Raw genomic sequence first — 14,923 nt, 5'->3', positions numbered from 1 at the left:
AGGAAATGCAGGAAACGACCCAGTTTCCTCTGTAGGGGCCTTCCTGGCCTCGCACCACGCAACATATTTACGCCAAATACGGTGATAATGCTGTACGGTTACATCCTTCCTGGCTTTGATCAGGGTAGGGATGACTTCATCCGGAATGCCTTTTTCCTTCAGGATCCGGCGTTCAACCGCCATGCCGTCAAACGCAGCCGCGGTAAGTCTTGGAACAGACAGGGTCCCTGCTGGAGCAGGTCCTTTCTTAGAGGTAGAGGCCACGGGTCCTCTGTGAGCATCTCTTGAAGTTCCGGGTACCAAGTCCTTCTTGGCCAATCCGGAGCCACGAGTATAGTCCTTACTCCTCTCCTTCTTATGATTCTCAGTACCTTGGGTATGAGAGGCAGAGGAGGGAACACATACACTGACTGGTACACCCACGGTGTTACCAGAGCGTCCACAGCTATTGCCTGAGGGTCCCTTGACCTGGCGCAATACCTGTCTAGTTTTTTGTTGAGGCGGGACGCCATCATGTCCACCTTTGGTTTTTCCCAACGGTTCACAATCATGTGGAAGACTTCTGGGTGAAGTCCCCACTCTCCCGGGTGGAGGTGGTGTCTGCTGAGGAAGTCTGCTTCCCAGTTGTCCACTCCCGGAATGAACACTGCTGACAGTGCTATCACATGATTTTCTGCCCAGCGAAGAATCCTTGCAATTTCTGCCATTGCCCTCCTGCTTCTTGTGCCGTCCTGTCTGTTTACGTGGGTGACTGCCGTGAGGTTGTCTGACTGGATCAGCACCGGCTGACCTTGAAGCAGAGGTCTTGCTAGGCTTAGAGCATTGTAGATGGCCCTTAGCTCCAGGATATTTATGTGAAGTGATGTCTCCAGGCTTGACCACAAGCCCTGGAAATTTCTTCCCTGTGTGACTGCTCCCCAGCCTCTCAGGCTGGCATCCGTGGTCACCAGGACCCAGTCCTGAATGCCGAATCTGCGGCCCTCTAGAAGATGAGCACTCTGCAACCACCACAGGAGAGACACCCTTGTCCTTGGTGACAAGATTATCCGCTGATGCATCTGAAGATGCGACCCGGACCATTTGTCTAGCAGATCCCACTGGAAGGTTCTTGCGTGGAATCTGCCGAATGGGATTGCTTCGTAAGAAGCCACCATCTTTCCCAGGACCCTTGTGCATTGATGCACTGAGACTTGGCCTGGTTTTAGGAGATTTCTGACTAGTTCGGATAACTCCCTGGCTTTCTCCTCCGGGAGAAACACCTTTTTCTGGACTGTGTCCAGGATCATCCCTAGGAATAGAAGTCGTGTCGTCGGGATCAGCTGCGATTTTGGAATATTGAGAATCCAACCGTGCTGGCGCAGCACTATCTGAGATAGTGCTACTCCGACTTCCAACTGTTCCCTGGATCTTGCCCTTATCAGGAGATCGTCCAAGTAAGGGATAACTAAAACTCCCTTCCTTCGAAGGAGTATCATCATTTCGGCCATTACCTTGGTAAAGACCCGGGGTGCCGTGGACAATCCAAACGGCAGCGTCTGAAACTGATAGTGACAGTTCTGTACCACAAACCTGGAGGTACCCTTGGTGAGAAGGGTAAATTGGGACATGTAGGTAAGCATCTTTGATGTCCAGAGACACCATATAGTCCCCTTCTTCCAGGTTTGCAATCACTGCTCTGAGTGACTCCATCTTGAATTTGAACCTTTGTATGTAAGTGTTCAAGGATTTTAGGTTTAAAATTGGTCTCACCGAGCCGTCCGGCTTCGGTACCACAAATAGTGTGGAATAGTACCCCTTTCCCTGTTGTAGGAGGGGTACCTTGATTATCACCTGCTGGGAATATAGCTTGTGAATGGCTTCCAATACTGCCTCCCTGTCTGAGGGAGACGTCGGTAAAGCAGACTTTAGAAAACGGCGAGGGGGAGACGTCTCGAATTCCAATTTGTACCCCTGAGATACCACCTGAAGGATCCAGGGGTCCACTTGCGAGTGGGCCCACTGCGCACTGAACTTCTTGAGACGGGCCCCCACCGTGCCTGAGTCCGCTTGTAAAGCCCCAGCGTCATGCTGAGGACTTTGCGGAGGCGGGAGAGGGCTTTTGTTCCTGGGAACTGGCTGTTTGTTGCAGCCTTTTTCCTCTCCCTCTGCCACGGGGCAGAAATGAGGCACCTTTTGCCCGCTTGCCCTTATGGGGCCGAAAGGACTGCGCCTGATAATACGGCGTCTTCTTAGGTTGAGAAGCTACCTGGGGTAAAAATGTGGATTTTCCAGCAGTTGCCGTGGCTACCAGGTCTGATAGACCTACCCCAAATAACTCCTCCCCCTTATAAGGCAATACTTCCATGTGCCTTTTAGAATCCGCATCACCTGACCACTGCCGCGTCCATAAACCTCTTCTTGCAGAAATGGACAGCGCGCTAGCTCTTGATGCCAGTCGGCAAATATCCCTCTGTGCATCCCGCATATATAGAAATGCATCCTTCAAATGCTCTATAGTCAGTAATATACTGTCCCTATCTAGGGTATCAATATTTTCAGTCAGGGAATCCGACCACGCCAGGCCCGCACTGCACATCCAGGCTGAGGCGATTGCTGGTCGCAGTATAACACCCGTGTGAGTGTATATACATTTTAGGATATTCTCCAGCTTTCTATCGGCAGGTTCCTTTAGGGCGGCCGTATCAGGAGAGGGTAGTGCTACCTGTTTAGACAAGCGTGTGAGCGCTTTATCCACCCTAGGGGGTGTTTCCCAACGTGCCCTATCCTCTGGCGGGAAAGGGTACGATGCCAATAACCTTTTAGGAATTATCAGTTTTTTATCGGGGGAAACCCACGCCTCATCACACACTTCATTTAATTCCTCGGATACAGGAAAAACTACAGGCAGTTTTTTCTCACCAAACATAATACCCTTTTTAGTGGTACTTGTATTATCAGAGATATGCAATACATTTTTCATTGCTTCAATCATGTAACGTGTGGCCCTAGTGGAAGTCACGTTTGTCTCCTCATCATCGACACTGGAGTCAGTATCCGTGTCTGTGTCTGCCATGTGAGGTAACGGGCGTTTTAAAGCCCCTGATGGCGTTTGAGACCCCTGGACAGGCACAAGCTGAGTAGCCGGCTGTCTCATGTCGTCAACTGTCTGTCGTAAAGAGCTGACACTGTCACGCAATTCCTTCCATAAGCTCATCCACTCAGGTGTCGACTCCCTAGGGGGTGACAACTCTATAATAGGCAATTGCTCCGCCTCCATCTCATTTTCCTCCTCAAACATGTCGACACAATCGTACCGACACACCGCACACACACAGGGAATGCTCTGATAGAGGACAGGACCCCACTAGCCCTTTGGGGAGACAGAGGGAGAGTATGCCAGCACACACCAGAGCGCTATATATAGACAGGAATACCACTATAAAATGTGCTTTTCCCTTTATAGCTGCTGTTAGTATTAAAACTGCGCCAAATTAGTGCCCCCCTCTCTTTTTTACCCTTTTCTGTAGTGCAGGACTGCAGGGGAGAGTCAGGGAGATGTCCTTCCAGCGGAGCTGTGATGGAAAATGGCGCCCGTGTGCTGAGGAGATAGGCTCCGCCTCCTTCTCGGCGGCCTTTTCTCCCGCTTTTTGGTGAGTTCTGGCAGGGGTTAAAATACATCCATATAGCCCTGGGGGTTATATGTGGTGTATTTATGCCAGCCAAGGTGTTTACATTGCTGCTCAGGGCGCCCCCCCCTAGCGCCCTGCACCCTCAGTGACCGAAGTGTGAAGTGTGCCTGAGTAACAATGGCGCACAGCTGCAGTGCTGTGCGCTACCTTGTTGAAGACTGATGTCTTCTGCCGCCGATTTTTCCGGACCTCTTCTTGCTTCTGACTCTGTAAGGGGGCCGGCGGCGCGGCTCTGGGACCGAGCTCCGAGGCTGGGCATGTGTTCGGTCCCTCTGGAGCTAATGGTGTCCAGTAGCCTAAGAAGCCCAAGCTACCACCACTTAGGTAGGTTCGCTTCTTCTCCCCTTAGTCCCTCGATGCAGTGAGCCTGTTGCCAGCAGGTCTCACTGAAAATAAAAAACCTAAAACTAAACTTTCACTAAGAAGCTCAGGAGATCCCCTAGTGTGCACTCTTCTCGGCCGGGCACAAAAATCTAACTGAGGCTTGGAGGAGGGTCATAGGGGGAGGAGCCAGTGCACACCAGGTAGTCCTAAAGCTTTACTTATGTGCCCAGTCTCCTGCGGAGCCGCTATTCCCCATGGTCCTTACGGAGTTCCCAGCATCCACTAGGACGTCAGAGAAATATACAGTACACAGCATTCTACATTTAATCACTAATACCTTTCAGGTTTGTTTTCCTTGTTTTCATCCATTATTTTGGAAAGAAATCTACTTTTCTTATCATCTGCAAAATAATAAAACCAGCCATTAAAAATGAAGACAAGCCAATGGTAATTATCAATTTCTGCGTCATCCAATAGGTAGCAGTGTTTTATTGGACGCTGTCACCTATGATTCCGTTTTCAACAGCTTGGGAGAATATATACAGTATATCTACCAGTACCAACCTCAAATTGCATAGTAATTGACAGCACCAATATTAGCAAAGATGCTCTTTGATAAGCTTAAAAATGTATTATTAAGGATAACTTTATCCAGAGGGGCGTGGCTTCATTGAAATAGGCGTGGCTTTGCATAAAGGGGCGTGGCATTGCAGGAAAAGACTACCTCATACCCCAGTTTTGCAACCTGCACGCCCAGACGTTAGCCACCACAGGAAAGAAAAATAATCCTGATTCATGCCCCTTACATTATTTGTCATTTTTCCTCCTTATAGTAATGCCCAGTATACATTATGCCACATACTGCAATGGCCCTTAGACATTATGCCACACACAATAATGCACACACCGTAATGCCCCCGACACATTATGCCACACACCGTAATGCCTGTGACACATTATGACAGGAATCGCAATGCCCGTTATACATTATGCTACACACTGCAATGCCCCTGATACATTATAGCACATACAATGTCTGTGACACATTATGACACACACCGCAATGACCCTGAGACATTATACCACATACCACAATGCTCATGATATAGTATACAACACACCGTAATGCCTGGCACATTATGACACACACCGCAATGTCCGTGATACATTATGCCACACACTGCAATGACCCTGAGACATTATACCACATATCACAATGCCCGTGATATAGTATACCATACACCGTAATGCATGTGACACATACTGCAATGCCCGTTATACCCTATGCCACACACTGCAATGCCCGTTATACATTATGCCACACTGCAATGCCCCTGAGACATTATACCACATACCACAATGCCCGTGATATAGTATGCCACACACCGTAATGCCTGTGACACATTATGACACACACCGCAATGTCCGTGATACATTATGCCACACACCGTAATGCCTGTGACACATTATGCCACACACTGCAATGTCCATGATACATTATGCCACACACCACAATGCCCATTACACATTAAGCCCTACAGTAAGGCTTCTAATTACTTTTAAATTACCTGCTCGTTGCCAGGGGTCACATGCTCTTGGTTCCATGCACGGTGCCAGGGGTTTTCATGCTCAGGGTGTCATGCTCGTTGCCAGGGGTTTCATGCACTGGGTGTCATGCTCGTTGCCAGGGGTTTCATGCACTGGGTGTCATGCTCGTTGCTAGGGGGTAGTGCTTGTTGCTAGGGCTGTGCTCTCCCAGTGCCACATATGCCCCCAGTGCCAGATATTCCCCCACAGTGCCAGGTACTCACATGCCCCCAGTGCCAAATATAGCCCCCCCCACCCCATGTGTCAGGTACACATATACCCCCCCAATGCCGCATATGCCCCCAGTGCCAGATATTCCCCCACAGTGCCAGGTACTCACATGCCCCCAGTGCCAAATACAGCCCCCTTCCCCCCCATGTGCCAGGTACACATATACCCCCCCAGTGCCACATATGCCCCCAGTGCCACATAAGCCCCCCTCCCCCTGTGCCACATATGCCCCCGGTGCCACATAAGCCCCCCTCTCCCTGTGCCACATATGCCCCCAGTGCCACATAAGCCCCCCTACCCCTGTGCCGCATATGCTCCCCCAGTGCCCCCCCAGTGTGCCCCCCCCCCCCCCCGCGCTCCCCCGCTGTTTTGTGTTGGAGGGACACGGAGGGCACAGCGCGCGCCTCTCCTGTGTCCCTCCTGGGTCTCCGGCGGGTCTGTTAAAGGAAGTGCCGGTTCGTGAGCCAATCAGAGCTCACGAAAGGCACTTCCTTTATTAGACCCACCGGAGACGCAGGAGGGACACAGGAGAGGCGCGCGCTGTGCCCTCCGTGTCCCTCCTTACAGCAGCGGAGGGAAGGAGGAGACCGCAGATTGACATGCGGACGGCTCGCCCGCATGTCAATCTGCGCTAAATCAGTGGCGCCCCCGCAGCCCCTCGCCCCCAAACCACCGCGAGGGCTGCGGGGGCAGTAGTTACGCCACTGGTGCAGACCACAGTGACTAGGACCAGTAATTGAGACTGGGGATTGGGACCAGTAAATCCATATGGTGCAGACAGCAGTGATTGTGACCGAGACCAAATGTAAGCATTGATAAGTCACCTTAGAACACTGAAGGCGCAGCTGATTTACCATATAACACTATATACATATATATATATATATATATATATATATATATACGTGTGACGCCACTAAGTTGGGCATTACGTGTATATATATATATATATATATATATATATATATTAGTCCGTTCCAGACCCGGCACTCCCGAACATGCAAAAATTCAAACGCCCGGTGCCCTCTCCAGCAATAACACTTACATGAATAGTTACGTGTAAGAGCGGCACTCGTTGGACTTCATTAAAAAAAAACGTCATCAGGCTTTGTTTTTTTAAATAAAACCGAAACGTTGCCATTGACGGGCTGTTATTTTGAATGAAGTCCAACGAGTGCTGCTCTTACACGTAACTATATATATACACCAAGTAGGCATATTTGCAGTTATATCATGTGTGTTACAGTTGCCAGGTTTTCATTTTCATGATTTTGCGATAGTGTAGGACCTGCATGAAGGTGGGGTACCTTGGCGATCGGTTTGCAGGCTTCCGTGCATTGGCCAATTCACTAACTAAACCCCCATCATTTATTCATAGATGTTGTGAGGATAAGTGAGCTTGTTTTGGTGAGTGCTGAACTTTCTGTTTCTATATATATATATATATATATATATATATATATTGTCACTACCATACAGTTAAGCCTTTTCAGATATCCCAGGATGCCTCGTCCTTTTCCCTATAACCTTTTACAGGGGGTTGCTCTTTTGCAGCCCCAAGCTTTTTCTTTGGTTTATTATTTCTTTTTTTTCTTCATTTCCACTGAGTCTGTCAATCTCCAGCACGCGTGTCCAGGGAGACGGACTCCGGCACTGGACACTCCACTAGACCACCAGGGCATACAGGGGCACAGGTTCTATTTAAAAAGGGGCCCCTTAGCACCGGTAGTTAAAACGCCTGCACAGGGGAGGGAGCAGGAAGCCCCTGCCTGTAGCCCCTCCCCCAGCTTTGGGCACCAGTCCACCGCAGACTTCCCGCCGTTTAGCTGCAGTACCACCCCCTCCTCCCCTCCAGAGACTCCGGCAGCCATTGCAGACACAAGCAAGTCTCCGGGAATTTCAGTCTCCCTGTAAAATAGTCTCCGAGGAGCCAGTTTTTGACATCACTTATATCCTACCTACTGACAAACAGAGCTGAATAGTTGATAAAGTGCTCATAGCAGTTATATTATTGTATTATCTGCATTATATGTGACTTGTGCTAGTTTCTGTTGTCAGTTTTTCTCATTTCAGCTCTATGTATAATATATCTGTCCCTGTATTTTCTGTGCCCTGTGACCAGGTGCTTTCAGGAGTCTTTTTTACTTTTTCAGAACTATTGCTGAACATTGTCACATACATTGGGGGTCAATCAGACCTGATCGCTCACTAGCTATTTTTTGCAGTGCTGCGATCAGATAGTCGCCGCCTACAGGGGAGTGTATTTTAGCTTTGCAAGTGTGCGATCACATGTGCAGCCGAGCACTACAAAAGTGTTGTGCAGTTTCTGAGAAGCTCAGAACTTACTCAGCCGCTGTAATCGCTTCAGCCTGTCAGGTCCCGGAATTGACGGGATGGACACGCTTGGACACGCCTGCGTTTATCCTACCACTCCCAGAAAACGGTCAGTTGACACCCAGAAACGCCCTCTTCTTGTCAATCACCTTGCGATCGGCTGTGCAAATGGAATCTTCGTACAATCCATCGCCCAGCAACGATCCGCTTTGTAGGCGTATGACACGCCTGCGCATTGCGGTGCATACGCATGCGCAGTTCTGACCTGATCGCAGCGAAAAATCCTAGCGTGCGATCAGGTCTGAATGACCCCAATTGTTACGGCTGCCTCACCCGGCTTTATTATACTACTCTGTGTGTGTGGGCGACTCTCCTATATGGGAAGCAATCGATATCCCGGCTGTCGGGATCTCGGCGCTCAGCATACCGGCGCCGGGATACCAACAACTATTCTCCCTCTTGGGGCGTTCATGACACCCCTGGAGGGAAAACAAATCGCAACACCGTGCCCGCAGCGTGGCGAGCGCAGCAAGCCCGCAAAGGTCTCTTTTGCACTCACCCCAACTGACGGCATTCTGGTGGTCGGGATCCTGGCGCCGGTATCCCGACAGCCGTGATATCGTAGTACACCCCTCCTATATTACAGCTATGTCTAGCAAAGGAAAAAGTCACAAACAGCCAGACACCCCAGTTTCACTGTCATGTAGATTGTGCTCTGCAGGTTTATCTGCACTGGATGTTGTGCAGGATGGCCTTTGTGTAAACTGATATGTGCCCCCTGGCCAGTCAGCTTCTCCAGCACCTACAGTACTCAAGATTTACCATGCGTGTTTTTCTCTCAGTTACTGGGTACTTTGCTGGATAGACTCACTCCACCTATGGGACCTCCTATGTTAGCACCATCTAAGATTGTCTCTATTCCTAATCTACCTTGGGTGGATACGCTGAATACTACAGTTCAGAATTTAGCCCAGACATCTCTAGGGTTACCTGGGACTAAACTGTCCTCTAGTTCCACTATTAGGACACCTTCATCTCAGGCCTCTGCTATATCAGACTCAAACGAGTCATCTGCTGAGGAAGGGGAGGATACACAGTCTGTCACTGAATCCGGCATCATAGATGAGGAAGCTTCCCACATAGTGGAAGTGGCAGCTTTAATTGATGCTATTAGACATATCCTCCAACTAACGGAGGAGGAACCTGAGCCGGTTTCTAAGAAAACTGATGTTTTTAAGTGACAAAAGAGAATCATCTCATTAAGATCATCTCATGGAAATTAGACAGGAACTCTGGAAAACTCTGCCTGTCCCTACTCTTTCCGCACAGGGAAAGCCCACTGATAGACGAATTGAAAATTGCCTTAAGTCTATTCTCTCACCGGTGCTGTAAATAGACCTAATGTGGCTGCTTCCTGGGCTGTTGAAGCCACTGAATCATGGTTACAGGCCATAGAGGAAGAATTGCCCTTCAACATATCTGAGGATTGCAAGTCATACTATTTTTGTTACATTTTGAAAATATTCTTTACAAAATAGACGAGTGGTGTGTTTCCACCACTAGGGTCGACAAAATGTTATTACCCATTCATTTATCTATGGCATTGTAATGGCACCAGTGGCCTAGCTATAAACGGGCACACACATGCCCCTGCACTAAGAGCAATTTTTTTGCGGGGTGGATGCTTACACCATATATCTGTTGATTTCTTCAAAAATATGGAGTTGGCAAAATGTTTTCAAAGATATTGCCAGAAATACGTCTAATGGGGTGACAGAAACATGGAACTCATTCCTCACAACTTTTGTTATCGGTGACTCGAGATACCTTAGTTGCGCATCATGTTTGGGACATGGTCACACATCACGCTCCCTACTCTCTTTATATTTGGGGCATGTCCAGCTCTTCACTAGCTGCTGGGCTGCCGCAAGCATCACGCTCTACTTTTTATGCTGCATCCTTCCACCACTGCGCAGTTCCTTCCGAACCCTTCCTTTGGTACAGCGGGACAGTACCCGAAAAGCAGGACTGTCCAAACAAAATTGGACAATTAAGAGGTATGCTGTATTTAGTTCTGCTTAGCCTATGGTGCCATATTTCCTGAGGTAGGGGCCCCACAAAACAAGTCTTGCACACGAGCCCCCTCATTTCTTAAAATGCACCGAAAACTCAAAATCAGTGAACCCCCAAAAAGTGATATATAAACACTAACGTTTCACTTTATCCAGGATGACATCAGATTGTTTGTGGGTTTCCTGCCAATCCACCTTAGTATGTGGGGTCTCCTGAAGCAGTTTCCATATAAAGTCAGGGCTTACTACTAAGATGCAGTACTTCTGAATCTTCTTCTGCTGGGTGCTGTTTAGCTTAGCAGTATTAATCACCACAGCGTGCGTGCACTGAAACATAGAGAACACAGGAATCTAAATAAGAACATTGTAAATGCATATATTATTCTTAACTCCAAAAACAAAATACATTTATAACTGACTATCTTACCTCTAAAATGGTAAATGGAAGAGAAATCAGTTCTGTATTAAGAGGCGGCCACTGATTCAGGAGCCATCCCTCTAACGGACAGTTTAATTACCATTTTACTTACTGTAATATATACAGTAGTTGGTCACATTAACATTTTCAATACTTTAAAGTTATCTCCCACCTACACAGAGTGGAGGTCGCATTCTTGACATTGTAGATAAGGCAGATAATAAATTCAAAGGGAATCAGTGCTAGCACGCTATTCTAATAAGAAACATCCCTTTTGACATTTGATTTAGTATACAGTGAAAATCGTGACAGCTCATTTGATTGAAATATTATTCAAAATGAACTATTATTTAATACATTACATAGCTTCTCACACTCAATATAGATTTTTTTGTATTGTCTTATTGCACTGACTACAAGTGACTACAAGTAGCTTACCTTTTCATTCAACACAAAGGTAACAGTTCCTCCATTTGATATGATGCTCCTCTTCAGTTTTGATTTTTCTTTAGATGGCAAGGAGCTCACTTTGAGGAAAAATACAAAGTCGGAAAAGACTCCCACACCCATCCTAAGAGAAAAAAGTGATATTAAAATATCTATATAAGTGATGGCTCCTATAACTTACTAATAGAAAACTGGCAAAACCGCATGTGATATAAAAGAGCATGCATATATATCTATATATATCTATATATATCTATATATATATATATATATATATATATATACATATATATACACAGTGCAACAGTAAACAGTGAGAAGTTAAAATGGCCCTGCTAGTAATTTGATTTAGTGTGGGTTATAAGTGCGTCCTCTATGGTACCTCTGATTTCTGTGACATAGAAAGAGGCATTCTGCTTATAGACTTGTACACTTATATGCAGGGCCGGTTCTAGCCCTTGTGGCACCCTGGGCGAAAATAGGGGTGTGGATTCATAAAGGGGCGTGGTCAGTTATGCCCCCTGTAAAGTTGTGCCCTCGTTTGTGCCCCCGTTTGTGCCCCCAGTAGAGTTGTGTCGCTTACAAAAAAATAAGATAAAAATAAGAATTTACTCACCGGTAATTCTATTTCTCGTAGTCCGTAGTGGATGCTGGGGACTCCGTAAGGACCATGGGGAATAGACGGCTCCGCAGGAGATTGGGCACATCTAAAGAAAGATTTAGGACTATCTGGTGTGCACTGGCTCCTCCCCCTATGACCCTCCTCCAAGCCTCAGTTAGGACACTGTGCCCGGAAGAGCTGACACAATAAGGAAGGATTTTGAATCCCGGGTAAGACTCATACTAGCCACACCAATCACACCGTATAACTCGTGATAGGAACCCCGGTTAACAGTATGATAACAACGGAGCCTCTGAACAGATGGCTCGCAATAACAACCCGATTTGTGTAACAATAACTATTTACAAGTATTGCAGACAATCCGCACTTGGGATGGGCGCCCAGCATCCACTACGGACTACGAGAAATAGAATTACCGGTGAGTAAATTCTTATTTTCTCTGACGTCCTAGTGGATGCTGGGGACTCCGTAAGGACCATGGGGATTATACCAAAGCTCCCAAATGGGCGGGAGAGTGCGTATGACTCTGCAACACCGAATGAGAGAACTCCAGGTCCTCCTCAGCCAGGGTATCAAATTTGTAGAATTTTGCAAACATGTTTGCCCCTGACCAAGTAGCAGCTCGGCAAAGTTGTAAAGCCGAGACCCCTCGGGCAGCCGCCCAAGATGAGCCCACCTTCCTTGTGGAATGGGCTTTTACAGATTTAGGCTGCGGTAGTCCCACCGCAGAATGCGCCAGCTGAATAGTGCTACAAATCCAGCGCGCGATAGTCTGCTTAGAAGCAGGAGCACCCAGTTTGTTGGGTGTATACAGGATAACAGCGAGTCAGTTTTCCTGACTCCAGCCGTCCCGGAAACATAAATTTTCAGGGCCCTGACTACGTCCAGTAACTTGGAATCCTCCAAGTTCCTAGTAGCCGCAGGCACCACAATAGGCTGGTTCAAGTGAAACGCTGATACCACCTTCGGGAGAAACTGAGGACGAGTCCTCAACTCTGCCCTATCCATATGGAAAATCAGATAAGGGCTTTTATATGACAAAGCCGTTAATTCTGACACACGCCTGGCCGAAGCCAGGGCCAACAGCATGACCACTTTCCACGTGAGATATTTCAAATCCACAGTCTTAAGTGGTTCAAACCAATGTGATTTCAGGAACTCCAAAACCACATTGAGATCCCAAGGTGCCACTGGGGGCACAAAAGGAGGCTGAATATGCAGAACTCCTTTGACAAAAGTCTGAACTTCAGGCAGTGAAGCCAGTTCTTTCTGGAAGAAAATCAACAGGGCCGAAATCTGGACCTTAATGGACCCCAATTTGAGGCCCAACGACACCCCTGCTTGTAGGAAATGCAGGAATCGACCCAGTTGAAATTCCTCCGTTGGGGCCTTCCTGGCCTCACACCAAGCAACATATTTCCGCCAAATGCGGTGATAATGTTTTGCGGTGACATCCTTCCTGGCTTTGATCAGGGTAGGGATGACTTCCTCCGGAATGCCCTTTTCCTTCAGGATCCGGTGTTCAACGCCATGCCGTCAAACGTAGCCGCGGTAAGTCTTGGAACAGACAGGGCCCCTGCTGCAGCAGGTCTTGTCTGAGCGGCAGAGGCCAAGGGTCCTCTGAAAGCATCTCTTGAAGTTCCGGGTACCAAGCTCTTCTTGGCCAGTCCGGAACCACGAGTATAGTTTTCACTCCTCGCCTTCGTATTATTCTCAGTACCTTGGGAATGAGAGGCAGAGGAGGAAACACATAAACCGACTGGTACACCCACGGTGTTACTAGAGCGTCCACAGCGATCGCCTGAGGGTCCCTTGACCTGGCGCAATATCTTTTTAGCTTTTTGTTGAGGCGGGACGCCATCATGTCCACCTGTGGTCTTTCCCAACGGTTTACCAGCATTTGGAAGACTTCTGGATGAAGTCCCCATTCTCCCGGGTGGAGGTCGTGCCTGCTGAGGAAGTCTGCTTCCCAGTTGTCCACTCCCGGAATGAACACTGCTGTCAGTGCTAACACATGATTTTCCGCCCATCGGAGAATCCTTGTGGCTTCTGCCATTGCCCTCCTGCTTCTTGTGCCGCCCTGTCTGTTTACATGGGCGACCGCCGTGATGTTGTCTGATTGGATCAGTACCGGTTGGTTCTGAAGCAGGGGCCTTGCTTGGCTTAGGGCATTGTAAATGGCCCTTAGCTCCAGAATATTTATGTGAAGCGAAATCTCCTGATTTGACCACAGTCCTTGGAAATTTCTTCCCTGTGTGACTGCACCCCAGCCGCGAAGGCTGGCATCCGTGGTCACCAGGACCCAGTCCTGTATTCCGAATCTGCGGCCCTCTAGTAGATGAGCCCTCTGCAGCCACCACAGCAGCGACACCCTGGTCCTTGCCGACAGGGTTATCCGCTGTTGCATCTGGAGATGGGACCCGGACCATTTGTCCAACAGGTCCCACTGGAAAGTCCTTGCGTGGAACCTTCCGAATGGAATTGCTTCGTACGAAGCTACCATTTTTCCCAGGACTCGTGTGCATTGATGTACCGACACCTGTCCCGGTTTTAGGAGGTCTCTGACTAGAGATGACAACTCCTCGGCTTTTTCCACTGGAAGAAACACTTTTTTCTGGTCTGTGTCCAGAATCCTTCCCAGGAACAGAAGACGTGTCGTCGGGACCAGCTGTGACTTTGGAATATTGAGAATCCAGCCGTGCTGTTGTAGCACTTCCCGAAAAAGTGCTACCCCCACTACCAACTGTTCCTTGGACCTCGCTTTTATCAGGAGATCGTCCAAGTACGGGATAATTAAAACTCCCTTCTTGCGAAGGAGTATCATCATTTCGGCCATTACCTTGGTAAAGACCCTCGGTGCCGTGGATAACCCAAACGGCAGCGTCTGGAATCTGAGGTACTCCTGGTGAGGAGGGTAAATGGGGACATGCAGGTAGGCATCCTTGATGTCCAGAGAGACCATGTAATCCCCCTCGTCCAGGCTCGCAATAACCGCCCTGAGCGATTCCATCTTGAACTTGAACTTTCTGATATACGTGTTCAAGGATTTTAAATTTAAGATGGGTCTCACCGAACCGTCCGGTTCCGGTACCACAAACATTGTGGAATAGTAACCCTTTCCTTGCTGAAGGAGGGGTACCTTGACAATCACTTGCTGTGAATACAGTTTTTGGATAGCCACCAACACTGCCTCCCTGGCAGAGGGAGTTGCTGGTAAGGC

The 14,923-nt window shown here is 48.3% G+C and overlaps 1 protein-coding gene across 3 annotated transcripts in view; it reads right to left on the bottom strand.

Moving 5' to 3' along the window:
* The window catches only part of PARP4 (poly(ADP-ribose) polymerase family member 4), a 281,821-nt gene that overhangs the window by 254,447 nt on the left and 12,451 nt on the right, over positions 1-14,923 (bottom strand). For all 3 annotated transcript variants that reach the window (XM_063951625.1, XM_063951623.1, XM_063951624.1), the window contains exons 2-4: positions 11,073-11,205; positions 10,357-10,543; positions 4,330-4,393 (exon numbers count right to left, since the gene is read on the bottom strand). In XM_063951625.1, coding sequence (XP_063807695.1) covers positions 4,330-4,393; positions 10,357-10,543; positions 11,073-11,204 — 383 coding nt within the window. In that variant the 5' untranslated portion in view covers position 11,205. The remainder of the gene's footprint in view (positions 1-4,329; positions 4,394-10,356; positions 10,544-11,072; positions 11,206-14,923) is intronic.

Source organism: Pseudophryne corroboree, chromosome 2, assembly GCF_028390025.1.
Source record: "Pseudophryne corroboree isolate aPseCor3 chromosome 2, aPseCor3.hap2, whole genome shotgun sequence".
NCBI lineage: Eukaryota > Metazoa > Chordata > Amphibia > Anura > Myobatrachidae > Pseudophryne > Pseudophryne corroboree.
Note: the sequence above shows the minus strand (reverse complement) of the source record. Positions and strands in the feature narration are given on the sequence as shown.